Source organism: Danio rerio, chromosome 25, assembly GCF_052040795.2.
Source record: "Danio rerio strain M-AB ecotype USA chromosome 25, GRCz13ab, whole genome shotgun sequence".
In the NCBI taxonomy this organism is placed as follows: Eukaryota; Metazoa; Chordata; class Actinopteri; order Cypriniformes; family Danionidae; genus Danio; species Danio rerio.
The window spans coordinates 40,110,689-40,136,921 of NC_141045.1; the positions used below are offsets into that span (position 1 = coordinate 40,110,689).

Below are 26,233 nucleotides of genomic sequence, written 5' to 3' on the forward strand. Positions count from 1 at the left end.
TCACTTCCGGTTCCTGCAGCTCGTCAGAGTGACCACATTTATTAGCACAAAGCTGAAGACGTAAACACACTTTAATATTAACGTAAAGTGACTGAAATGGAGTTTTAAGAAATGTACGTTTTCTCCTGCATGAGTTATTCTGTCTGTGTGGATGATGTGATGTGCAGAGTGTCCACCAGAGGGAGACACAGTGAAGGAGACCTGCATCGGACACCAAAAGGTAAACATCAGGTCTGAGTTTCATACATTCACTCATTCATTCTGCTCTGGCGTAGCCCCTTCATTTATCAGAGGTTGACACAGCACAATGAACCGCCAACTATTCCAGCATATGTTTTATGCAGTCCAGACACATGCGCTATAGGGGAACTGACCAAGGCCATGGTGTATAATTGTGTAAATAAGTGTGTATGGGTGTTTCCCAGTACTGGGTTGCAGCTGGAAGAGCATCCACTGTGGAAAACATATGCTGAAATAGTTGGCAGTTCACTCCACTGTGGCTACCCCCTGATGAATAAAGGGACTGAGCTGAAAAGAAATGAATGAATGAAGCATAATGTCAACATAAACGCAGAGAAGTGGAGTGTCCCGCAGGAAAGGTCTGTTTACGGTTATTGACTGTATATAATACACTGTTCAGCAGGTTACAGACCTTTTACTGCGGTATTTTTACAGTTTCTTACCGCTGTAATTACAGTCATCCTTACAGTGACGGGTGTGTTTCTCTGGACACTGTGTCAGCGGACAGCTGTGGAGAAAGGCAATACTACATACATGGAAAAAGGGTTGTTTTTACACACACACACACACACACACACACTGCTGTAGAGTGTGTTAATCTGTCAGATGAGCTCATGTGGCCTTCAGATCATTGTGTGAGGATTTCAGACTGAAGGAGAGTCGAAAATAGACATCAAACACCTCTGAGTCTCCATGGAGACGCAAAACACACACACACACACACACACACACTGATGGAGCAAACATCTGCTTATGCCATACGCCTCAGGCTGTGTGTGTGTTGTGTGTGTGTGTTTTATGAATGAGTAGAGAAAGAGTGTATGTCTGTCTGTGCTTGAGTGTGTGTGTGTGTGTGTTTATTATGAATGGGGAGTGTGTGTGTGTTATGAATGGTGTGTGTTGTTTTTGTTATGAGTGTGAGTGCGTGCTTTCGTGTGTGTGTGTGTATAGAAATCTCCTGCTCTGTGGGCTTTTCCTCGTCTGTGTTTTCCATTATCTCAGACATTTCCTAAACACTTTCCTCCGCAGCGAGCCATAACACACACACACACACACACACACTCCAGCATTACTCAGAGCACTTCAGCAGATAAGCTCTGCAGACTGAGCTGTGTGTTGTTCTGTTTAACTCTGTAAAGTCCTCTTCAAGTGTCCTCTTCTCTCAGCTCGCAGGGTTTCTGCATCAGCTTCTCCGCTGTTTGTCTCCAGAATCCTGTAATCAGTGATGAGGCGAAGCTTCTCCAGAACAACTCACAATCACAAACCTGCCATGAGAATATGAAGCATCCACTCACCAAATGTCCCCGCAAGTATAGCAATACCAGTGTTTTTTGACCTCGTGGAGACATTTTCTCTGTCATGGAAATAAGCTGTGTGTGTGTGTGTGTGTAAGGTTATGTTTAGGGTTAAGCACTCAGTTGTGAAGGTTAAGTGTGCATGTGTGTGCGCGTGTGTGCATGTGTGTGTTCGTGTGTGTGTGTGTGTGTGTGTGTGTGTGTGTGTGTGTGTGTGTGTGTGTGTGTGTGTGTTTGTTTAAGTTTAAGTTTAAGTTTAGTGTAAAGTTTAGGGTTACGCACCCTGATGTGAAGGTTAAGTGTGTGTGTGTATGTGTATGTGTGTGTGTGTGTGTGTGTGTGTGTGTGTGTGTGTGTGTGATATGAGGGCTGCATGGCTGTGTGTGTGTGTGTGTGTATGTGTATGTGTGTGTGTGTGTGTGTGTGTGTGTGTGTGTGTGATATGAGGGCTGCATGGCTGTGTGTGTGTGTGTGTGTGTGTGTGTGTGTGTGTGATATGAGGGCTGCATGGCTGTGTGTGTGTGTTACTCTGAGTCAGCTGGTGTGTTTACAGCAGGTCTGTTGATCAGTGGAGACTCATGCTGGACTCTGAAACCTGAAACTGAGGGAGGAGAAACATCAAGAATCAGACAAAGACTGCAGAGACTTTCCCTTCACACAACAGCACACTTACAGACGGAGAGACACACACACACACACACACACAGAGAGAGAGAGACGCTGCTCAATGTGTAAAGAATGCAGGTTTGAGGCTGAGAGAGACAGAAGGAGAGCGAGATCCAGAGACAAACAAAGAGACGCAGAGAAACAGACAGAGAGTGTGTGTGTGCGTGTGTGAGGGAGTGTGTGTGAGCAGGGCAGTGAGTGTAGTGTGTTGAGACAGTAAAGCGAGTTAGCACAGCTCCTCCACACTCCAGCATGAGTTCTTCAGTGTGTCTGCGCTCTTCACACTCCAGCATCTGTCTGAGCTTCATCATCATCATCATCATCATCATCACCCTGCTGGAACACTGCTCCGCCTGGCCCTACGGTGAGCCTCTGTGTGTGCGTGTGTCAGTGTACATAAATGTGTGTTTGTGCATTTTCACTATGTGTGTGTGTGTGTGTTTGTGTCTGTATATGTGTGTATGAGAGTTTGTGTGCATGTTTCTGTCTGTGTGAGGTTGGGTTTGGTTTTGTGTCTGTCTGTGTGTCACTATGTGTGTTTGTGTCTGTCTATGTGTGTGTGTGTGTATAAAGGTACTTAACTGTGTATGTGTGTATTTGTGTGTCTGTGTGAGTGTGTTTGTGTATGTATGTGTGTATCTATATGATTGTGTGTTTGTGTGTGTATGAGTGTGTATACAGGTATGTGTGTGTGTTTGTGTCTGTATCTTTGTGTGAGAGTTTTTGTGAGAGTTTGTGTCTGTCTGTGTTTCTGTATGAGTGTGTGTTTGTGTGTGGGTATAAGTGTACATAACTGTGAGTGTGTCTGTGTGTGCGTTTGTGCACGTGTGTGAGTCTATATGAGTCCATATATGTGTGTGTATGTGTGCATGCGTGTGTGTTTTGTGTGTGTTTGTGTCTGTGTGTGCGTTTGTTTGTGTGTGTGTGTGTGTGTATCTTCCTATATGTGTGTATCTGTGTGTGTGCATGTGTGTAAGTGTACATTACTGAGTGTTTATATGTATAAGTGTACATGAGCGTGTGTGCGTGTGTATATGATTGTGTGTGTGTGTGTGTTTATATATATATATATATGGTTGTGTGTGTGTGTGTGTGTGTGTGTATGCTTAACTGTGTGTGCATATGTGTGTGAGTTTGTGTGTGTTTCCATGTTCATGTGTGCGTGTTTGTGTGTGTGTGTGTGTGTAGTGAGTGTATATGAGTCAAATATGTGTGTGTATGCATGTATGTATGTGTGTGTGTGTGTGTGTGATTATGTGTCTGTGTGTGTGTGTGTGTGTGTGTGTGTGTGTGTGTGTGTGTGTGTGTAAGTGTACATAACTGTGAGTGTTTATGTGTGTTCGTGTACATGAGCATGTGTGTGTGTGTTTGTGTGTGTAAGTGTACATAACTGTGAGTGTTTATGTGTGTGAGTGTGTACATGAGCATGTGTGTGTGTGTGCGCACGTGTGTGTGTTTGTGTGTGTGTAAGTGTACATTACTGTGAGTGTTTATGTGTGTGAGTGTACATGAGCATGTGTGTGTGTGTGTGTGTGTGTGTATAGTGAGTGTATATGAGTCAAATATGTGTGTGTATGCATGTATGTGTGTGTTTTGTGTGTGTGTTTGTGTGTGTGTGTGTAAGTGTACATAACTGTGAGTGTTTATGTGTGTAAGTGTACATGAGTGTGTGTGTGTGTGTGTGTGTGTGTGTGTGTGTGTGTGTGTAAGTGTACATAACTGTGAGTGTTTATGTGTGTAAGTGTACATGAGTGTGTGTGTGAGTGTGTGAGTGTGTGTTTGTGTGTGTGTGTGTGTGTGCAGCTGTTGTGCTGGTCTCCTCTGTGTTGATAAACTCTCCGTCAGACTCAGTGGAATGTGAAAGTGAAAGCTCTGCAGAAACACTTTAGCATCATTATTCACATCTGATCTGTGTGTTCAGACACAGTGAGTTCACACACACACACACACACACACACACTAGTGTACTGTATATCTACACACATTTACAGTCATGCCTAACACTGAACAAACTCTCGATAAGAGAAATGGCCGCTCCGTCTGTGAAGGGTCTCTGACTCGCTCTGCAGATGTGTTGCTCTGAGTCTCTGGGAAGAGGTTTGCGTCCTGTATTGTTGGAGTGTGTGTTGGTGATGAATACTGTTCTCAGTGTGAAAGCAGCAGCAGCAGCAGCACACTCATATGAGTTCAAGCTCATTGTTCAGTGATGTTACTGAACCCTCGGGTGAGCAATACATTACACACACATCATGTCTGATTCCAGAGGTGGATGTGTTTGCTCGGTCTGAGGCTTCAGAGAGAACTCTATTAAAGGTCTGAGAGATGAACTCCTCGGAGGAATCCTCCTGCATGAATCTCCCAGATGTTGACGATGGGCTCCTGGCAGAGATGCGGACTCAGATCATTGCCTTCAGATTCTCGTTCTCACCACCCATTGGCAGACAGAGAGAAGAAGATGTCATTTGCATGGAACTCTTGACATTCCCGTCCTCAGATCGCGTTATGAAAACACACACCAGTTCAGTGGAGGGTTACGCCTCGCGTGCTGCTGGCCAACAAGATCATTTACAGAGCAACGCTGAGCCCAAACATTCCCGAGCAGAGGCTAGTTAGGACACAAACAGGCTGATGTGGGCCTGCGGTTTGCTCCGTGTGTGTGTGTGTGCGTGTGTGTGTGTGTTTGTGTGTGTGTGTGTGTGTGTGTGTGTGTGTGTGTGTGTTTCAGAGACCCACAGGACGTCCCTGCTCCACCGCTGTTAAATCACTCAGGCCTGCGCAGTATCAGCATGTCTGACTGTTAACACTTACATCACTGCTTATAAACAAGCTGCGGCCAGTGTTCCCTAAAAATGAAGACTCGTATACATCTACTGGACTGCACACTACAGCTTATACAGTCAGCTCCTTAGTCCACTCAGCCAATCACAGCATCTGTTAATCCTCTGGTTAGTCTAGTTATCCTCTGGTTAGTCTAGTTATCCTCTGGTTTGTCCAGTTATCTCCTGTTATCTGTTGGTTAGTCCAGTTATCTGCTGGTTAGTCCAGTTATCTGCTGGTTAGTCCAGTTATCCTCTGGTTAGTCCAGTTATCTGGTGGTTAGTCCAGTTATCATCTGGTTTGTCTAGTTATCCTCTGGTTAGTCTAGTTATCCTCTGGTTAGTCCAGTTATCCTCTAGTTTGTCTAGTTATCCTCTGGTTAGTCCAGTTATCATCTGGTTTGTCTAGTTATCCTCTGGTTAGTCCAGTTATCCTCTGGTTTGTCCAGTTATCTGCTGGTTAGTCCAGTTATCCTCTAGTTAGTTGAGTTATCCCCTGGTTAGTCCAGTTATCCTCTGGTTTGTCTAGTTATCCTCTGGTTAGTCCAGTTATCCTCTAGTTTGTCTAGTTATCCTCTGGTTAGTCTAGTTAGCCTCTGGTTAGTCCAGTTATCCTCTGGTTTGTCTAGTTATCCTCTGGTTAGTCCAGTTATCCTCTGGTTTGTCCAGTTATCTGCTGGTTAGTCCAGTTATCCTCTAGTTAGTTGAGTTATCCTCTGGTTTGTCCAGTTATCTGCTGGTTATTCCAGTTATCCTCTGGTTAGTTTAGTTATCCTCTGGTTAGTCCAGTTATCCTCTGGTTTGTCCAGTTATCTGCTGGTTAGTCCAGTTATCCTCTAGTTAGTTGAGTTATCCCCTGGTTAGTCCAGTTATCCTCTGGTTTGTCTAGTTATCCTCTGGTTAGTCTAGTTATCCTCTGGTTAGTCCAGTTATCCTCTAGTTTGTCTAGTTATCCTCTGGTTAGTCTAGTTAGCCTCTGGTTAGTCCAGTTATCCTCTGGTTTGTCTAGTTATCCTCTGGTTAGTCCAGTTATCCTCTGGTTTGTCCAGTTATCTGCTGGTTAGTCCAGTTATCCTCTAGTTAGTTGAGTTATCCTCTGGTTTGTCCAGTTATCTGCTGGTTATTCCAGTTATCCTCTGGTTAGTTTAGTTATCTGCTGGTTATTCCAGTTATCCTCTGGTTAGTTTAGATATCTGCTGGTTAGTCCAGTTATCCTCTGGTTAGTCCAGTTATTCTCTGGTTAGTCCAGTTATCCTCTGGTTTGTTCAGTTATCCTCTGGTTAATTTAGTTATCTGCTGGTTAGTCCAGTTATCATCTGGTTTGTTCAGTTATTCTCTGGTTAGTCCAGTTATCCTCTGGTTAGTCCAGTTATTCTCTGGTTAGTCCAGTTATCCTCTGGTTTGTTCAGTTATCCTCTGGTTAATTTAGTTATCTGCTGGTTAGTCCAGTTATCATCTGGTTTGTTCAGTTATCATCTGGTTAGTCCAGTTATCCTCTGGTTAGTTTAGTTATCCGCTGGTTAGTTCAGTTATCCTCTGGTTAGTTTAGTTATCTGCTGGTTAGTCCAGTTATCCTCTGGTTAGTTTAGTTATCTGCTGGTTAGTCCAGTTATCCTCTGGTTAGTCCAGTTATTCTCTGGTTAGTCCAGTTATCATCTGGTTTGTTCAGTTATCATCTGGTTAGTCCAGTTATCCTCTGGTTAGTTTAGTTATCTGCTGGTTAGTTCAGTTATCCTCTGGTTAGTCCAGTTATCTGCTAGTTAGTCCAGTTATTCTCTGGTTAGTCCAGTTATTCTCTGGTTAGTCCAGTTATCTGCTAGTTAGTCCAGTTATCCTCTGGTTAGTCCAGTTATTCTCTGGTTAGTCCAGTTATCTGCTAGTTAGTCCAGTTATTCTCTGGTTAGTCCAGTTATTCTCTGGTTAGTCCAGTTATCTGCTAGTTAGTCCAGTTATTCTCTGGTTAGTCCAGTTATTCTCTGGTTAGTCCAGTTATCTGCTAGTTAGTCCAGTTATCCTCTGATTTGTTCAGTTATCTTCTGGTTAGTCCAGTTATCCCCTGGTTAGTCCACTTATCCCCTGGTTAGTTCAGTTATGCTCTGGTTAGTTTAGTTATCTCTTGGTTATTCTAGTTATCCTCTGGTTAGTTCAGTTGCACGATGTGATTGGTTACTGGATTACATCATATCACATGGTGTTTTGTGGCTCAGCAGAAGTTTAATCTGCATCTTCAGTGTTTCCACACATCTTCTTCCTGCATGATTAAGGATCTGCTTCAGCATTAGTGCAGATCTTCAGATGTTTTGTGTATCTTGGTGTTTCCCTGCGTCTGCTTTCATCTGTTCCTCGGTCTGGCCAGAGTGATGTCGCCTGCTGTGGGACATTTAGTGAGCAGATTTGCAACTTTACATTGAAGCACCCCTCCTGGCAGCCGTGTCCACATTGATCTGTGTAGCTTTAAACCGCTGTGTGTGAATGTGTGTTTAGCCTCTGTCCACACTGAGACACGATGCCAGAAGAACATCAGAAGACTGTTATTTGACATGTCAGTGTGTGTGAGGAGCTGCTGAAACGCCAGTGTGGATGGACATCGCTGTTTCCACCTGTTGTTGGCAGATGTAGATGTGAGCATAAGGGCTCAGTAAGACGGATGACCACAAAGCTGCGAGTCCCCCAGTGCTGCCAAATAATAACGCAATCCCCTTTTATAAGGGCAGCACACTGCGCTTGTTTTTCCACTGAGCCGACTGAAGCTGTTATTTCCAAAGCCCTCTGAGATGTCCTTTTATTGCTGCTTTAAATCTTACATTTGGCATTAAAGCAGTGGTTGCACATCATCCTCTCCTCTCTGCATGAAGAACACATGTGGGCGGGGCTTGATTTTGTCAGTGGGTGATTGATTGGAATGCATCCCGCCCCCACAACAGTGAGCACCAATCAGAGAAGAGAAGCTGTTTGTTTTTCTGAAGTCACACACACACACACACACACACACACACACACACACACACACACACACCCAAGCTTGAGCTCATCATTAATCAGATCTCAGCGCAGGGAGGTTTTGCGTCTGTGTTTTGAAAGTGTTTTTAACTCACTCACCCATAGCTAAACCCGTCCTGCTCCTCCTAACGTGTGTGTTTCTGCTTGTTTATCATGTTAACCCACACAGATGCTGTTGTTGTTGTTGTTGTTGTTGTTGTTGTATGTTTGTTTTAAGGCAACACACACTGACAGAAGCATGAAGCACACACTCACACTGAAGCACACACACACCTGACCAGCACTCAGAACACACACACTGCTGCCCTGCATTTGTTTTACGCTTGTAGCTCCACCCTCTTCTGAATCTCATTTGCATTTAAAGGGACAGTCTATTAGGATCAAAGCCTGAAAGGGTCAGTTTCAGAGAGCTGGAGAACATTACCTGTGTGCTGTTCTTAACTCACACACACACACACACACACACACACACTCTCAGAGACAGCAGACACTCAGAGAATAGGTCTCCTTTAAGGCTGCAGTCATCAAATCTCTGTTCGTCTGATCATGTTCAGATCTCCAGCACACACTGAGTCTGGCGGGGTCTCTCTGAAGGTCTCGAGGCGGCTGTAAAGGTCTGAGTCTCCAGAGCAGAATAAACACAGAGAAGCACAACAAACAGCTGTAACTATGGAGAACCGCAGATATTACTGACTGTAATCTGGCATCACAGAGTGCGCGCGCGTGTGTGTGTGTGTGTGTGTGTGTGTGTGTGTGTGTGTGTGTGTACAGTGATTCTGCATGGCACAGCTCTCGGTTGCCCAACTCCTCCTGCAGATGTTTTGTCTTGTGCTTCTCTAATGTGGCATTCAGGACTGAGAACATCGTTTTTTTCCACTGACACAGAAGTGTATGTGTGTGTGTGTGTGTGTATGTGTGTGTGTGCCCACAAGTGTAGCAATAGTTGTAATTTGTGACCTTGTAGGGCTTTTTTGGTAATTTAGAATGAAGTTTTTAAAAGTGTATGTGTGCGTGTGTGTGTGTGTGTGTGTGTGTGTGTGTGATATGAGAGCTGCATGGCTGTGTGTGCGTGTGTGTGTGTGTGTGTGTGTGTGTGTGTGATATGAGAGCTGCATGGCTGTGTGTGTGTGTGTGTGTGTGTGTGTGTGTGTGTGTGTGTGTGATATGAGAGCTGCATGGCTGTGTGTGTGTGTGTGTGTGTGTGTGTGTGTGTGTGCATCATTATTGAAGACTCTCCACTCAGCAGTTGTTGCACAGCTGTAAACAGTGTGTGTGTGTGTGTGTGTGTGTGTGTGTGTGTGTGTGTGTGTGTGTGTGTGTGTGTGTGTGTGTGTGTGTGTGTGTCAGACTACAGGTTTGTGCCGAGCTGGTGTCCGGGGCCGGAGTGGAGTGTGTTGTGTCGGGGCTGCTGTGAGTATGATGTGATCCGCTGTAAGTGCCCTCTGCAGGGGGCGCCGGTGGGCTACGCTGTGCCCTGCTGCCGCAACGCTGCCGATGAGTGTGACCCCTGCACCATACACCCCGGTGAGCACACACACGCACACACACACACACACACACAATCATCACTTAAGATACACTTACATGAACATGTGCACACACAAACACACCCACACACACACACATATGCGAGTAAACACACATGTGCACACACACTGAGCATACACATACTTGCGTACACACACATTTACTCAACACTTAAGACACACATACATGCACATGCTCACACACACACACACACACACACACACACACACACACACACACACACACATGGGTGTACACACATATACAAATGTAAGTACTTGTGCACACACACTCAACATACACATACATGCATACACACAAATACTCAACGCACACACACACCTAACACACAAACAAACTAAACACACACTCAATACACACACTGAACACACAAAAACACATGCAAAATGCACATAAATACACACAAACCTACTTACACTCAATACACAAACACACACACACACACACATACAAACCACACCCACACAAACACACACACACACACACACACACAGACACTTAACACACAATCCTACTTACACTCAACACACACACACACACACACAACACACACAAAAACAAATGCAACACACTCACTCAAACACACTTAGCACACACACACAAACCTGCTTACAGGCAATACACACACACACACACACACACACACACAAAACACACAAAACACACACAAAAACAAATGTAACACACCCACACAGACTTAGCACACACACACAGAAATACACACAAACATACTTACACTCAACACACACACACACACACACAGACACTTAACACACAATCCTACTTACACTTAACACACACACATACACACACACACACACACACAACACATACAAAAACAAATACAACACACTCACTCAAACACACTTAGCACACACACACAAACCTGCTTACAGGCAATACACACACACACACACACACACAAAACACACACAAAAACAAATGCAACACACCCACACAGACTTAGCACACACACACAGACATACACACAAACATACTTACACTCAACACACACACACACACACACACACACACACACACACACACACAAACATGTTATTATTGATAGAAAACAACATCACATAAGTGCTGTCTCTATGATGTCATCAGAGTGGGCGGAGCTAAATATCTCTCGCTGTGTTTCTGCTCACTGCGGCTCTCTGATAGGTGGACTTCTCTGTGAAGCATCATGGGAAGTGCAGTTCCCTCTTAATAATCACAGATCCCTGATGTGGGCTTCAGGAAAGCGTCTGACGTCATGAGCATCTCCAGCTTCATCATCTTCCTCCTGGAGTAAACGAGTGGAGCTAGAGCGTGAGGAACTGACCTCTGAACAGTTCTTCATATTAAGCAGCAGCAGCAGCAGCAGCACACATCTGGCATGAGTATAAGTGCTGTAAACACACTGCTCCAGCTCCGTCGCTTTTATGATTTACAAACTATTTTCCCTCTCTGGAGCTCGCAAACAGAAAACAGTGAAGCGCATTCATCCCCGCTGGAGCTTTCTGTGTGTGTGTGTGTGTGTGTGTGTGTGTGTGTGTGTGTGTGTGTGTGTGTGTGTGTGTGACGGCCTTTACAGCATCAGGAAAGTAGACGCTCTGCTCTTAAAGAATGCCTGTACATGCAGGCGGACAGATGTTCGCAGTCCAGCAGCTGCTGTTTACAGTCACCGCTCTTCTGGAGATGTGGATCCAGCCTCTCTCTAGCATCGTCAGTGTCTCGTATTCTCCAGCACAACTGTTTCTCAACGCAGTGTGCTGTGAAAAACAAACGCTCAGAGAAACAGGTCAGCGCTACAGCGGGGGAGAGGAGTGCTGGACATTCCTGAAGGAGCTGCTGGCATGCATCTGAAGCAGATTTTGGGCAAAACCCAAACAATACACACATAAACACTAAACAAACAGAATCTGAGAAACTAGTAACAGTGGACTGACAGAAGGAGGAAGCACTACTTTAATACTCATATAAAGGCTTCATTGGTGAGCAGACTGAAGCCTCCTGCACTGCTCAGACTTCATCAGACTGAGAGTAATGATGCTTCTGTGGGTCTCGTCTATCAGATCTGAGCTTTATTCTGTTTTCTCTATTGGATTCGGGTCAGGTGATTGGTTGGGCCATTCCTTTCTCTGAAAGCATCTGAGAGTCTCCTCGGCTGTGTTTTGGATCATTGTCCTGCTCAGATGGTTTGATCTTCATCCTCCTGCTGATGTAGATGTTGGACTGAAGCGGCTGATCTTTCACGAGTTCACACTTGCAGTCGTTTAAGTATAAGGTGTATTTGGCGTGCTGTCCGGGGAGAGGGCTCTGAGCTCGGGGAGACACCCCAACTCGAGTTATTCCCTTTATCAGGAAACAAAGAGGAGTTGGGATTCAAGCGAAGTATCTAGCCCGGCCCCAGAACGCTTCCCCTGGGAATGTAATGCTTAAGAGGTGAGGTGTCGGGGTGGTGGAGGGATGCTAAAGTCGTGAGATGCTGCAGGTAAGGGTATATATAGGAGTTTGTTCAAGAACTGGATAGGATAATTGTCAATGACATATTCGATACTGAAACTTCTGCGCGTGCTCCTTCTGAAATTTGTTTACAAGCATCACTCATGTACACTGAGGAAGCGCAGAGGCTTGATGAAGAACTACTGAGAGATTACAGCTGCTGTCTTGGCTTTCCCTGCCCAAATACACCTCCCTTTCTTCATGTGTTCAACACTCTTTTCAAGCATCATTTCATTTTATTACACAGACCTTCATTTGTAAGCTAATTAAATTAGTTTTCTTTGCATATCCTGCATGGATTTGTTAGGTTGTTACCAACATCTGGTGAAGATTTCAAGTCAATAACACCTTTAAAAGGATGTCTTCTGAGAAAAATAGTGACTTTGTCCCTCACTGTGCATGTTTGTTTGTTTTTCTTCTTCATAAATAGTTGAAGTTGTTTGAAAAAGTCTTTAAATACTAATTTCATGATTAAAATAGTATTTAAATAACATTTCTAATTTAGAAATTTAGTCCATTAGCAGATGCTCTTGTCCAAAGCGACTTCATTTATTTCATCTTAGTTCTTAGTTTTATCTTTATTTAGAAAGAAATAACACCTCCACATTTATACAACAAATATAACCGTCTTGATTTAAAGCACTAAACGTTACAGGTTTCAAAACATGACAATTTTCAAAGCAGCGTCACCCTGTTTCATACATTAAATATATCCTCACTGACTCATTTCAGGCTGATTTGTTGTCTCTCAAGCCTGTGCAGACTTCTTAATAAATTAACACTGCTTTAACTGAATATATAGATTTTCATTCATTCATTCATTTTCTTGTCAGCTTAGTCCTTTTATTAATCCAGGGTCACCACAGCGGAATGAACCGCCAACTTATCCAGCAAGTTTTTACGCAGCGGATGCCCTTCCAGCCACAACCCATCGGACAATTTAACCCAATTCCCCTATAGCGCATGTGTTTGGACTGTGGGGGAAACCAGAGCACTCGGAGGAAACCCACACGAAGGCAGGGAGAACATGCAAACTCCACACAGAAACGCCAACTGAGCCGAGGTTCGAACCACCGACCTTTTTGCTGTGAGGCGACAGCACTACCTACTGCGCCACTGCCTCACATATATATATATATAGATTTAAAATGCAAAATATCTGAATAACAACAACAAAACCGCTAGATATATCTGCTTCTGTGAATATATTTATGGAGAACTGTAGTTATTTATTTACAGTATGTAAGGCAGGTATAATATAAGCAACTCTAATGAAATCACCTATTAATTAAACTTCTATCAGTGGATCAGTCAGTTAAACTCTATATTCTACAGGGTTTAGTTTATGTACTTTTTTCAAACATTTGTTTTTATTTCTGTAAATTTTAGGTGCAGTTTAATATGAGTAACTGTGTGAATAATACGTATACTGGTATTTGTTATTTATTTATTAATTTCTAATATTGGTTGGTTTTGTTTGCCAGTACTATACTGTATGTGTGTGTGGGTGTTTTTCAGTACTGGGTTGCATCTGGAAGGGCATCCAATGTGTAAAGCAAATGCTGGAATAGTTGGCGGTTCATTCTGCTGTGGCGACCCCTGATTAATAAGGGACTATGCTGAGGGAAAGTGAATGCTGTTTGTTCTACCCTGTGTTCATGCATTGCGTGTGTTTTGTGGTGCGCAGGCTGCAGCATCTTCGAGAACTGCAAGCGCTGTAATAACGGCACCTGGGCCCCGAGGGACGACTTCTTCCTGAAGGGTCAGTACTGCGCCGAGTGCCGGCCGGGGTGGTCTGGAGGAGACTGCATGAGTGAGTTTAACACCATCTGCAGTGCAGCACCATCATTTCTCAAACCTTCTGATACATGCAAAACACGTCAAGCTGCTGTCAAACCTGCATTTGTTTACTGGCTGACAGAAACAGCTGATGGAGTATACACTAACCTGCGCATTATTCAGACACACACACACACACACACACACACACACACACACACACACACACACACACTGAAGGTGATGGAGGTGATTGTAGGATCCACTCAGTCTGCTAGCACAGGCCGGACAGCAGCTTCATATCTGCCCCAGAACGCTCGCATATGAACAGTGTACAGCTAATGTGTGTGTTTGACAGTGATTTGACTGAGTGTGTGTGTGTGTGTGTGTGTGTGTTGAGCGTGTGGAGGGTTGATCCACAAGCGGCAGGGGCACCTGGTGTTGGAGAGTTACCCGAACAACGCCCGCTGTGAATGGACACTGAGAGTCGACCGACCATACACTATTGACCTCAGGTGAACACACACACACACACACTTAAATAAGTACACATACACAGACTCTCTCTTTCACACACACACACACACACACACACACACACACGTGCACGCACACATTCACACATCCACATAAATTAAAGCACATAAACACACACACACAAAAAACAAAGACACACATATTTAAACACACATACACATACTTACACATGCGCACACACAGGCACATGCATATGCACGCACAAACACGCACACTCAAATGAAAGCACACATACACAGACTCACAAACACACACACACAGAAGCACTCAGACTTACATACCCACACACATGCACACATACACAGACTCACACGCATACACACACACACAAGCACTCAGACTTACACACACACATATGCACACACACACACACACAAATGAAAGCACACATACACAGACTCCCAAACACACACTCACACACACAAATAAAAGGACATATTCACTCTCACACACACACACACACACACACACACACTGACTCCCGTGTGTGTGTGTGTGTGTGTCAGGTTCATGATGCTCAGTCTGGAGTTTGACCACAGCTGTCAGTACGACTATGTGGAGGTGAGGGACGGAGACAGCCTGAACTCTCGCCTGATTGGTCGATACTGTGGAAACGAGCGGCCTCCTCCAATCAGGAGCTCTGGGAGTTCCCTGCACCTGCTGTTCGTCTCAGATGGATATAAACACTTCGATGGGTTGTTTGCCATCTTCCAGGAGAGCTCAGGTGAGAGTAGAAGTAAAGACCTCATGGTGTTTAGCCTCCTTGTTAGAGTAATTAACTCCCATGCAGAGAGTCGCCGGTTCGATCCCGGCTCAGAGCGGGTTGGGTAATGTAGGACCGGCAGGGTTACATTAGCAAACAGCTCAATGCATATAATGGTGAATGGGTGGTTTTATTAGTGCAGAACATGTGTTGCTGTATTACGAGCGGTCTGTAAATCTAATGCTTTAAAGATGTTGCTTAACAAACCACTCAGCCATCTAGACAACAGATAATGACAATACAATTAATAAAACATACCCCCCAAAAATGATAGAAATAAAAGAAAATCCATGCAAAAATTGTATGTTTAACTTCATTTTAAAGGTGTAAGTGCATGCTTTATCCACTAGATGGCAGCAGCATTCTGAGCAGGTGCACCTCTATGAGTGTTTAAAGGGTTTCTTCTTGCAGTACACCATTAAACCATTCAATAACAGCTTTTAGATGCAGCTGTGAGTTTATTTCAGATTTATTTTTTATATCATTATAAATAATTATTATTAAAGATAAAGATCCTGCTTGTAAAGATTATTCTGTATAAGATTACTCAGATCCGTCAAAATTAAAACAGTGTCTGATCTGGAAGCAGTAGCAGCATCTGTAAACATCTTTAAAAGACGTAACTTCAGTGGTCTTACTGGTGTGACTGGTTTCCACTGAAGCTAAGCAGAGTTATGATCCTGGAGTTCCTGGATGTGGGAAACTGTATTTCTGGATGATGTGTTAGTGCGTCCAGCAGGGGGCGCGTCTCTGCATCTGTATAGCTGTGTATAAAAATAATCTCTGTTCACATGAAAATGTAAAAACACACTGTGATGCATGTTAAACACACACTGAACCAACAGGGGGCGATCAAAGCCTTTTAGGCTGGGTTCACACTAAACACAGAAATAAGTATTTGTGCATGTAAAATGTGTTCAAGTCAATGCAAACGTGAGAACAGTGGCAGACTAGCGTCCCACAGTGTACGACAGAATTTCTCCTGCTCAAAATCTAGCGTGACCACAGCTTCAGTAGGAGAAAATGTAATTAAACACAGGTGCATTTGATCAAGGTTGCAGCTGAACTCTGCAGGGAGGCGGATCTCCAGGAACAGGGTGGAGCATCACTGCCCTAGAACATGCTCCCCTGTTGGAGATGCCCTGACCCAGTCATCTATCACAGTTTGACCCTGTCAGAGTGACTCGACCTGCATCATCCAGGCAGTGGTGTAATGCTGTGCGTCTGTGTTTGTGTAGAGTGCATATCCTCTCCGTGTCTGCATGACGGCACCTGTGTGGTGGACTCCTCGCGCTCCTACCACTGCGCCTGTCTGGCCGGGTACACCGGAAAGAGGTGTGAACATGGTGAGAGCCGACTTACTATGACCTCTCTTAAGTCACTTTTTAGACGTTCTAGACTCAGATAGCAGCTTGTTTGTTATTGTTGCTCTGCTTAAAATGGTTTAAAGCGTGTTTATTCACACTTAAGGCTGGGTTATACTTCTATCAAACTCACACTCATTCACAATTATGAAGTCAACACAAAACTAAAGTGTCCATCTGGAGCTTCTCTACGGGAATTAAACGCTCATGCCACTAGACTCGCCCCACCCACATGGCTCTCAGCCCCGCCCACACTCATCACCATAACCAACCTGACCAATCAAAGCTCTGGTGCTGTGTAGTTACGTTTACCGAGAGGCCTCTTTTACAAGGCTACACTGGACCTGTCATGTGCAATTGTACACAGAAGTCCGAGTCAGCCTTTGCACTTATACACTGCCCACACTGGGTGCATTTACACCACGCAAATAACCTCCAATCCCATCTGCTGTGTGTGATCCGCCAGTGCTGGAGTGCAGAAGGCCTTTGATTCCAGCTCACGGCTCTATGAGGCATCTGGACGAGCGGGTCGGAGGTCATGTTGTGTTCCAGTGTGACCCCGGACACACTTTAAAGGGTTTCCGGATTTCCACCTGTCTGCTGGACGGCTCATGGAGCTCGCCAACTCCACAGTGTGGTAAGCCGGTTTCCAAGCTGAAGCTCATGGGTTTGATTTTAAGCAATGTTTCTCAACCACGTTCCTGGAGGACCACCAGCTCTGCACAATTTCCACATCCCCTTAACCAAACACTCCTGATTCAGATCATCAGCTCATTAGCGGAGACTGAAAGACCTGTAGTGGGTGTGACAGACAATGGAGACATCCAAGACATGCAGTGCTAGTGATCCTTCAGGAACGTGGCTGAGTTTAAGTAACTGTAAACCTTTAATGCAATGCAATCTGTGTGTTGAGTATGCATACAGTAATGACTGAAGCACGGATGTGTCTCTTCACCAGTGCCTTTCCAAAACTGCGGCATTCCTCCAAAGCCAGAGAACGGAGACCACTTCCTGGTTTATGGACCAAACGATGTGCTTATTGCTATACAGTATTTCTGCTATAAGCAGTATAAGCTGAAGGGAGCCCCTCAGAGAACTTGCCTGGGAAACAACACCTGGAGCGGGACGGCACCAACCTGCATCACAGGTACTCGAGAAAGGTCTGGCTGGTGGAATAGACCTGCTGTATTTGTACTTGTTTATTAAGCCACCAGGGTCGTTGCAGGAATCAGTCTTGAGCTCTTGACTCATTGATTACACAATAAGAATCTGCTCAGGATACGGGCCGGATCCAAGATTATGTAGATAAGGAAAGACAGACGAACATAAACAGAGATGCCGTTGAAATTACTGTGTCTTTTGGGAAGTGTTCCCGGCTCCGGTTGCCCTGATTAATGCAGTCTAACAATCCTTTAGAGGATTTCAAAGTTCTGTGTTTATGTGTATGCTGATGCAAAGAAATGTGTGTTTAGTCTAGATTTACACTGACAGAGTGTGTCTGCCTACCAAAACTGTGCTAGAAAGGCTGTTCCAGAGTTTAGGCCCCAGATCTGAGAAGAAAATACAGCCTATAGTTGATATTTCCATATCTTAGGAATAATCAATGCAAGGTTTCCAATGCATTGTACATTTAATCGATGTACCAGTCCCTTGTGGTAAAGAAGGAGCTGAGCCGAAAGGCAAGGCTTTCGATTTACCGGTCAATCTACGTTCCTGATCTCACCTATGGTCACGAGCTTTGGGTCATGACCAAAATGACTAGATCTCGGATACAAGCAGCCGAAATAAGTTTCCTTCAAATTGTGGCAGGGGGCACTCTTATAGATAGGGTGAGGAACTCTGACACCCGGGAGGAACTCGGAGTCAGCTGAGAAGTCAGCTTAGGTGGCTCGGGCATCTGTTTCGGATGACTTCTGGACGCCTACCAAGGGAGGTGTTCCAAGTATGTCCCATCAGGAGGAGGCCTCTGGGAAGACCCAGGACACGCTGGAGGGACTATGTCTCTCGGCTAGCCTGGGAACACCTCGGGATCCCCCTGGAGGAGCTGGATGAAGTCTCTGGGGAGAGGGAAGTCTGTGGTTCTCTCTTAAGACTGCTGCCTCCGAAACTCGGCCCCACAAAGGCGGCAGAAAATGAATGAATGAATGTGCATTAAATCATAATTGTCACTTTTCATTGACATATATATGGTAGGTCTGGTTATTTTGGTTCTCCAGTGGTACCTTTTGTGCATAGTGAAGTGTTTTAAACATGAATGTGTTGTGTTTTCAGAGCCGGATGTGATTCCTACAGCAGATCATGAGCAAGACAAAGGCAAAGTCAAACCCTCTGGAGCAGACGATGCCAAGAACAAAACCTCACAGGAAAAAGAAAACGAGTCCAAACCAGAGAAAGATATTAAAGCACAGAAGCCCACCGCAGGAAAGGGCTACGATCTAGTGTTGGGAAAAGACGTGGAGAAAGAAATCGTCAGTATATTTGTGAAAGAAAAGCCTAAAGCTGAATATAAGGAGAGCGACAGCAGCATCAACACCATTGAAAAGAAAGATCCTGGAGAGGATAAAGACACTCTTAAAGTCCTCGGTAAAGACGAACATCTCCACATCGAAGAGAAAGTCGTAACTCCAAGCAGAGATGTGGAATTAGTAGATATTGTGTTGATAGACAATCAGATGGAGAACAAAACCACAGATGATAACACAGAGAGAGAATATACAATATCCAGACTGAATGAAGACAGGAAAGAAAACCTTCTCAATGAAGTAGACGTCACACAGCAAGAGAATAACACTGGATTCTTCGACAGCAATGACATCGAGGAAAATGTAGACACGCCGCGGCTGAAGCAAACTGAAGAACCTCCATCATCCACTGCTGTTCACTACAGCACAGAAACCACAACCACAGCCAGCAGAAGCACAGCGAGAGCCGCGGTTAAACCTGCTCCTCAGGAGGATCCACAACATGTAGAGACAGCAGATGTACAGCAAGAACCCACAGCAGAGTCTCCGCCAACCGCACAGAATGAAGGTGACTCTCACGAACTGCTCCACACTCAGACACGCTCAGCTTCTCTTCTCACAGCGTGTGGGCTACAAGCAAACACCTTTATATACGTGCAAAACAGAATTATAGCGAAGCGTAGAATCTCACTATATTCCCACTGCCTGCCTCCTGTTTAGAAACTGCACTGCTAATAACCAGAGCTTTGGGTTGGAGAGTCTGACCAGATCCTCCCAAACACACTCGTATGCAGAGAGTTCACACTGCACCATTTACATCATCTGTAGCATTCAACTGCTGATATGTTGACATAACACCTCACACAATTCTGTTTAAAGTGATTATGATTATTATGTCTTCATGGTTTTAACTCTGGTGTCTCTCAGCAGGTGAAGTGACTCCGTGTCCTCCACCGCCTCCGCTGTATCACGGTTTCTCTGAGCGAGTGTCTGGTGTGCGTCCTGAAACTCTGCGCTTCTTCTGTAATCAGTCGTACGCTCTGGTCGGCAGCGACCGCAGAACCTGTCAGGCTGACGGCAGCTGGTCTGGAGCTCAACCCGTCTGCATTAGAGGTACTGTTCATTCCCTGAGCTCTGGGTTTACTGCAGTAATCAATCTGAACCTTTGTTTATATTTGACTGCAGACAATATGATGTCTGGCCAACTTCATTTCATTTGTAAATATGCATCCTTACCTGTCATTCAGACCTGCAACACATTCCTAATAAGTTGGGACAGGTGAAAATAATGATGGTGTAAAAATAATAACAGGTGATGATGATCTGCTACAAAAGCAGCATCAGGAAATCTCTAGTCCTTTAGGAGCAGAGATGGGTCGAGGATCACCAGTTTGAGGAGTGAAGTGTGTGAACACAATGCTCCTCAGAGAAAGAGAGGAAGACATGTGGAGATTTCACCTTCAACAGTGCAGAACAGCATTAAAGACTGAAGAAGTCTGGAGGAGTTTCAGTGCGTAAAGGACAAGAGCGCAAGCCTAAGCTGAACAAACGTGACCTCCGACTCCTCAGGGGGCGCTGCATCATGAATCCTCATTCATCTATAAGCAGATCAGCACATGTGCTCAGCACTACTGCGCTAAACCAGTAAAGACAAGCTCCACAATACAGAGTCACATCCACAAACACCAGCCACAACTGCACTGTGCCAAGAGGAAGCCCTATGTTAACAGTGTCCAGAAGCCCTCCTCTGGGCTCTGGGCATCTGGGATGGAGCATCACACAGTGGAGACGTGTCCTGCGCTCAGATGAAGCAGAGTTTCAGGTGTTTCTGGGAGAAATGGACGCCAGACCAAAGAAGAAGAGGATCATCCAGACTGTCAGCAGCAACAGGTCCAGAAGCCCGGCTCTGTCATGGTCTGGGGTTGTGTCGGTGCTCTTGGTGAAGGTGACCTGCTCTTCTGTGATGCTCCAGTAATGCTGAACAGCACAGAGAGATTCTGGAGCTCAATATGCTGCCTTCTGCTCCAGAGACGCCCATGCAGAGTCCAACAAGACAATGCAGAACCACATTCAGCTCAAATTACAGAGAAGAGGAGACGGGGACTGGACTGACCTGCCTGCAGTCCCGACCTGTCTCCAATAGAGAACCTGTGGCATTTTGAAGCACAGAATGCGACATTTAAGAGCCCGTACTGTTGCCCACCTTGAGACTTGTTTGCAGGAGGAATGTGGCAGAACTACAGCTGAAACACCTCAGTATGACTGGTCTCTGAATAAACACAGTACTGACATCAGCTGTTGTGGCTTGACCTGTGTTGTTGTATTTTCCAGCTTGTCGAGAGCCGAAAGTCTCTGTTCTGGTCAGACAGAAAGTTCTTCCTCCTCACGTCCCGTCCAGGTGAAAACACACACACTTCTGTTCCTGTCACTCCATTTCTGTGTGTTATCAGCATCTTTATACACTGCAAACATAGAAATAAATCAGTAATTTAAGAAGAGACAAACTAGAAACAAGTTGCTGGCAGAGATTTCATCAAATAAGGAACTTTTAAGAACAAATAAGTAGTTTTGAGTCTGCTGTTATAATGATGCATAGCTGTCTGTAGCTCCGCCCTCTTCTCGTTCTCATTTGCATTTAAAGCGACAGTCACCAAAACACCACAGTTAGGATCAAAGCCTTTAGCTTCAGAGAGCTGGAGAACATGATCTGTGTGCTGTTCTCTATACATCTCGTTAAATGTTGCAGAATAGCTCTCCTCCAAATCAGTGTGTTCTGTCTGTGTTTTCCAGGAAGACTCCAGTGCACAAGTTTTACTCTTCCTCCGTGTCGACTGTCTTTCTGAAGGATGTGCGTGCGACGCAGAGCCCGCTGAGTTTACCCACGCTCCCGCAGGGTTTCCACCATCTGTACACACACATCGAGTACGAGTGCGCGTCTCAGTATTACCAGCACTCGGGCAGCTCCCGCAGAACCTGCCTAAAGATGGGCAAGTGGAGCGGACGCCACGTCTCCTGCTCTCCAGGTGAGGGCGCCACTGAGACCAGCATCATTAAAACACATGCAGAGATCCACAACACACACACACACAACCTAAACCTCCACATCACCGCATTGTGAGTGCACATATTTGGATGTATGATGCACAATATTTACAACCGTGCCTTCAGCATGATTGTGGAATGCATTATTAGTAAAATGCTCAGCAAAGAGTGATGTTTTGCAATGTGAGAATTTGCGACAGGTTTGCGGTCCAACTGAGTTTGCTGGTGTTTTTTGTAATTGCATGTGTTTCTCAAATCGCTCTAAGCTTTATTGTTTTCCTCTTGTCTACATGTGTGTGTGTGTGTGTGTGTGTGTGTCAGTTTGTGGGAAGCTATCGTCCTTCGACCCTCAGAAGCCGGAGCAGACGCAGTGGCCTTGGCTGGCCTCCATCTACAGACGTCCAGCAGGGAAGCTGAAGCTGAAGCTGAAAAGCGGGAAGGAGGATCAGGCGGAGGACGGGTGGCAGCTGGTCTGCAGTGGAGCTCTGGTCAACCAGCGCAGTGTGGTGGTCGCTGCTCACTGCGTCACGGAACTGGGGAAAACACACCCGCTGGACCCACACACACTCAGAGTCACGCTGGGGAAACACTACCGCAGCGAGCGCAGACACACTAAAGGCCTGCAGACTGTTCGGGTCAGTGCACTAATGCTCCAGCTGTACGACACTGCATTTGTCTAGTCCAGATATCTAAAAAGTCTGAAATCAAGACGTGTTTTCTAGACGAGCAACAAACACTCCCTCATCTTAAGAAATAATGAGCTGGTTTATTCTGTAGACTGTGGGAAAATATCAACCCAGGCTCATTCTGAAAATGTAGTCCCGTGGACGTTTCTGGAGTCTGTGAAATACGTCAGGGAGGTGTGTATTTGTGTAGTTTTTGTTTTCGCGAATTCGCCAGACGCCACTTTGTGTGCTCTCGCGAGCGCTGTTTGCGCCTGCGCTGTTCTCGTGTAAACCCACCGGAGGCCGCTTTTGAGTGACCGTCTGTCTGACTGACTGAATGATTGACTGGGCGACCGGCCAATCGACTGACCCACCCTCATCCACCTTCCCTAAACCCAACCAGTTTTACCGATTGACCCACCAACAATTTACAAAAGCCGTCCAGTAAAAGAAAAGCCCTCGTCTGATTTTGACTGCGTTTTCGGATTTCACCACATTCTTACCCTGTTATGAACTCGTTCACTTTGTTTTTTGGATACTTGATTTCTGAAAACTCGAACCCGGTCGTCATCGTCATTGTGGTCAGCTCTGCGTCTCAACTCCGCCGACATACATGATGAGCTACCTGTACGAACTGGTTGCGGCGGGAAAGCCCTGCACACGGAGGTAAGCGGTCAGCCAGTAAGCACGAAAAGGAACGGCGTCACACCGCCCCCTAGTGTTCGCTTATCAATTTAAATGCAGCCATACGTACCTCCGGCTACATAAATCGCGGTCTCCAGAAACGTAAGTGGGACCACGTTTTCAAAATGAGCCTGGGTTGGAAAATATATACAGTAGCTTAAAGGGGCTAATAATATTGACCTTAAAATAGTGTCTAAAAATGGAAAAACTGCTTTTATTCTAGCCAAAATAAAACAAATAAGACTTTCTCCAGAAGAACAGATATTATCAGACACACTGTGAACATTTCCTGAATCTGTTCAACATCATTTGGGAAATATTTAAACGAGAAAAAAGATTGAAAGGGGGGTGAATAATTCTGACGTCCACTGTATATTGCCTACATCTCTAAAACAGCACTGACTGTACACCCTGAGCGTGAACACTGTGCTCTTCCCTTTAGGTTTCCTCCATCGCTCTGCACCCGAACTTCGACCCTCTGGTCCTGGACTCAGACGTTGCGGTGCTGAAGCTGCTGGATAAGGCTCGTATCGGAGAGCACGTGGTGCCGGTGTGCCTGCCGGACCCTCAGCTGACTGCAGACCAGGGTTTGGTGACCGGCTGGTCTCTGGAACCAGATCCCGCGGCTGCAGACGGGGAGCGGGCGCGGGTGGGTCACGTGTTGATGGGGGACACGGTGCAGTGTGAGCAGCAGTACGCCAGCCACGGCCTGCCCATCAGTGTGTCTGAAAACATGCTGTGCGGACGGCAAGCGGAGCGCTCCAACATCTGCCCTGCCGACACCGGGGGGATCCTGCTGTCCCCGGCCGGCTCCGCACACACCCCGCAGCACTGGACGCTCCTCGGGCTAGTCAGCTTCGGGTTCGAGTCTTCAGTCTGCAGCCCGGAGCTCTACACCGTCTACACACACATCGCCAACTTCGTCAGCTTCATAGAGGCCAACATGACATGAAGAGCAGCCGTACTGACACAGTCCAAATCAAAATGATCCTGAAAATACATGCAGGAGAATAACTCAACTGTATATAGACTCAAACACACTGGACGGTGCAGTGCACGGATGATAATCCCTAAATAATACAAAGGAAATAATCCAGACAGGAGATGAACGAGCAGCACTTTCTGTGAGCTGGACATCAGTTTCTCAGGTTTTATAAAACTAGGCACTTCTAATCTGTAAATGTACAGAAGCTGTACTGTTGTATTTACCATTGTTAGTGTTATCTAAAGGTGTAAATATTTACAGTATTATATGTATATTAACATGTATATTCAGCGGGGCAATAGGAATCTCAACTCGTGGACTGCAGAGACATTCGGTGCATTCCAAACGGGATATATCGCCCTCTGAAGGGCACTTCAGAGTGAACACAGTCACGTCCACCACGTTAAAGTGTCCGGAGTGCTCAAAGCTGACCACTTTGAAGTGTCCTTCAGGATGAATGATACCCTTCGGTTCCCCCTGATCCTTTGCACAGGAAATTGTTTTGGTGTCACACACTGTGTTACATTTAGAAGATCTCATCCCTATGCCCTAATCCTGTCAAAGCAGGTCACTACACCTTCCAAAGGGGTTAGGACAGGGTTCACCAATCTCGATCCTGGAGGGCTGGTGTCCCTGCAGGGTTTAGCTCCAACTTGCCTCAACACACCTGTCTGGGTGTTTCAAGTATACCTAGTAATACCTTAATTATCTTGTTCAGGTGTGTTTGATTAGGGTTGGAGCTAAACTCTGCAGGACACCGGCGCTCCAGGAACAAGTTTGGTGACCCCTGGGTTAGGGAATAGGGAGGAGCCCTTCCATTTGAAACACAGTGCTTGAGACCAAACCTCTTTCCAAACGGAACGCAAGATAAAAACTGAAGGTAAAATTATAAATAGTATAAATTAAAACTTAAATGGGTGGCACAGTGGTTAGCACTGTTACCTCACAGCTAGGTCCCAGGTTCGAGCCTTGGCTAGGTCAGTTAGTGTTTCTGTGTGGAGTTTGCATGTTCTCCACTAAATTGGCTTTAGTGTATGAGTGTGTGTGTGTGAACTAGTGTGTATGGGTGATTCCCAGTACTGGGTTGCAGCTGGAGGGTCATGCACTGTGTAAAGCATATGCTGGAATAGTTGGCGTGGACACACTATAATCCAAACAGCTTGGCACTGTGAAGACACTGTCATTTAAATGGCATCTATGTCTGTCTCCAGACCACATAATCTTGGACCCGGCCCGTATCCAGAGCAGGCGGTGGTTATGATGATCGATGAGTCAGTTTTAATCATCTACACCAGCATCCTACACTCCTCTCCTGCCTGCCTGAACTGCTGGAATGGTTCACAATATGAAGTATCGTCATGTCTTCTTGCTCTCTGTACTTCACCCATGCTGACACAATCTACACAGTCAGAAAGCAGGAAAGAGTGCAGAAGAGTTCAGCTCAATGTCTGACTGTTGATTCCAAGATCTGTTGTGTTTAAGATTCAGTCATTCACTCTCCTTCGGCTTAGTCCCTTTATTCATGAGGGGTCGCCACAGTGGAATGAACCGCCAACTATTCCAGCATGTGTTTCAAACACAGCGGATGCCCTTCCAGCTGTAACCCATCACTGGGAAACACCCATACACACTCAATCACACTCATACATTCCCCTATAGCGCATGTGTTTGGACTGTGATGGAGCACCCGGAGGAAACCCACGCCAACACAGGGAGAACATGCAAACTCCACACAGAAACACCGACTGACCCAGCCGAGACTCAAACCAGAGACCTTCTTGGTGTGAGGCCACAGTGCTACCATGACGCCACAGTTTCAGTCCAGTTTCTTTAGTTCTGTGTTCATAACATCAATAAATTGTAATGCAGAATTACATTAAAAATGACCAATTTTTGA

The 26,233-nt window shown here is 45.4% G+C and overlaps 1 protein-coding gene across 7 annotated transcripts; it reads left to right on the forward strand.

The window, feature by feature from the left end:
• Nucleotides 1–2: 2 nt before the first annotated feature.
• Nucleotides 3–26,233, forward strand: pamr1b (peptidase domain containing associated with muscle regeneration 1b). Of its 7 annotated transcripts, XM_087312612.1 has the most exons (16): nucleotides 26–220; nucleotides 1,407–1,546; nucleotides 2,092–2,565; nucleotides 9,365–9,541; nucleotides 13,743–13,868; nucleotides 14,235–14,349; nucleotides 14,878–15,095; nucleotides 16,373–16,480; nucleotides 16,965–17,135; nucleotides 17,457–17,645; nucleotides 18,770–19,528; nucleotides 19,888–20,073; nucleotides 21,292–21,358; nucleotides 21,751–21,983; nucleotides 22,324–22,637; nucleotides 23,794–26,233. In XM_087312612.1, the coding sequence occupies exons 3-16, from the start codon at nucleotides 2,454–2,456 to the stop codon at nucleotides 24,301–24,303; spliced, it is 3,285 nt and encodes a 1,094-aa protein (XP_087168738.1). In that variant the 5' UTR covers nucleotides 26–220; nucleotides 1,407–1,546; nucleotides 2,092–2,453; the 3' UTR covers nucleotides 24,304–26,233. The 7 variants fall into 7 exon arrangements, 5 of the variants coding, with proteins under 5 accessions (XP_087168737.1, XP_087168738.1, XP_087168740.1 ...); XM_087312611.1 differs by having other exon boundaries at nucleotides 3–220; nucleotides 1,407–2,565; XR_015526758.1 differs by lacking the exons at nucleotides 26–220; nucleotides 1,407–1,546; nucleotides 16,373–16,480 and having other exon boundaries at nucleotides 2,064–2,565; nucleotides 23,794–25,253; nucleotides 26,073–26,233.

What these genes read in the sequence shown, in the direction of transcription:
- pamr1b (XM_087312610.1), top strand. Translation starts at nt 9,193, where the DNA reads ATGGCTGTGTGTGTGTGTGTGTGTGTGTGTGTGTGTGTGTGCATCATT. An exon ending in GTCTGGAGGAGACTGCATGA is followed by an intron (nt 13,869 to 14,234) that starts GTGAGTTTAACA and finishes GTGTGTGTTGAG; the next exon opens with CGTGTGGAGGGTTGATCCAC. An exon ending in CGGAAAGAGGTGTGAACATG is followed by an intron (nt 16,481 to 16,964) that starts GTGAGAGCCGAC and finishes GTGATCCGCCAG; the next exon opens with TGCTGGAGTGCAGAAGGCCT.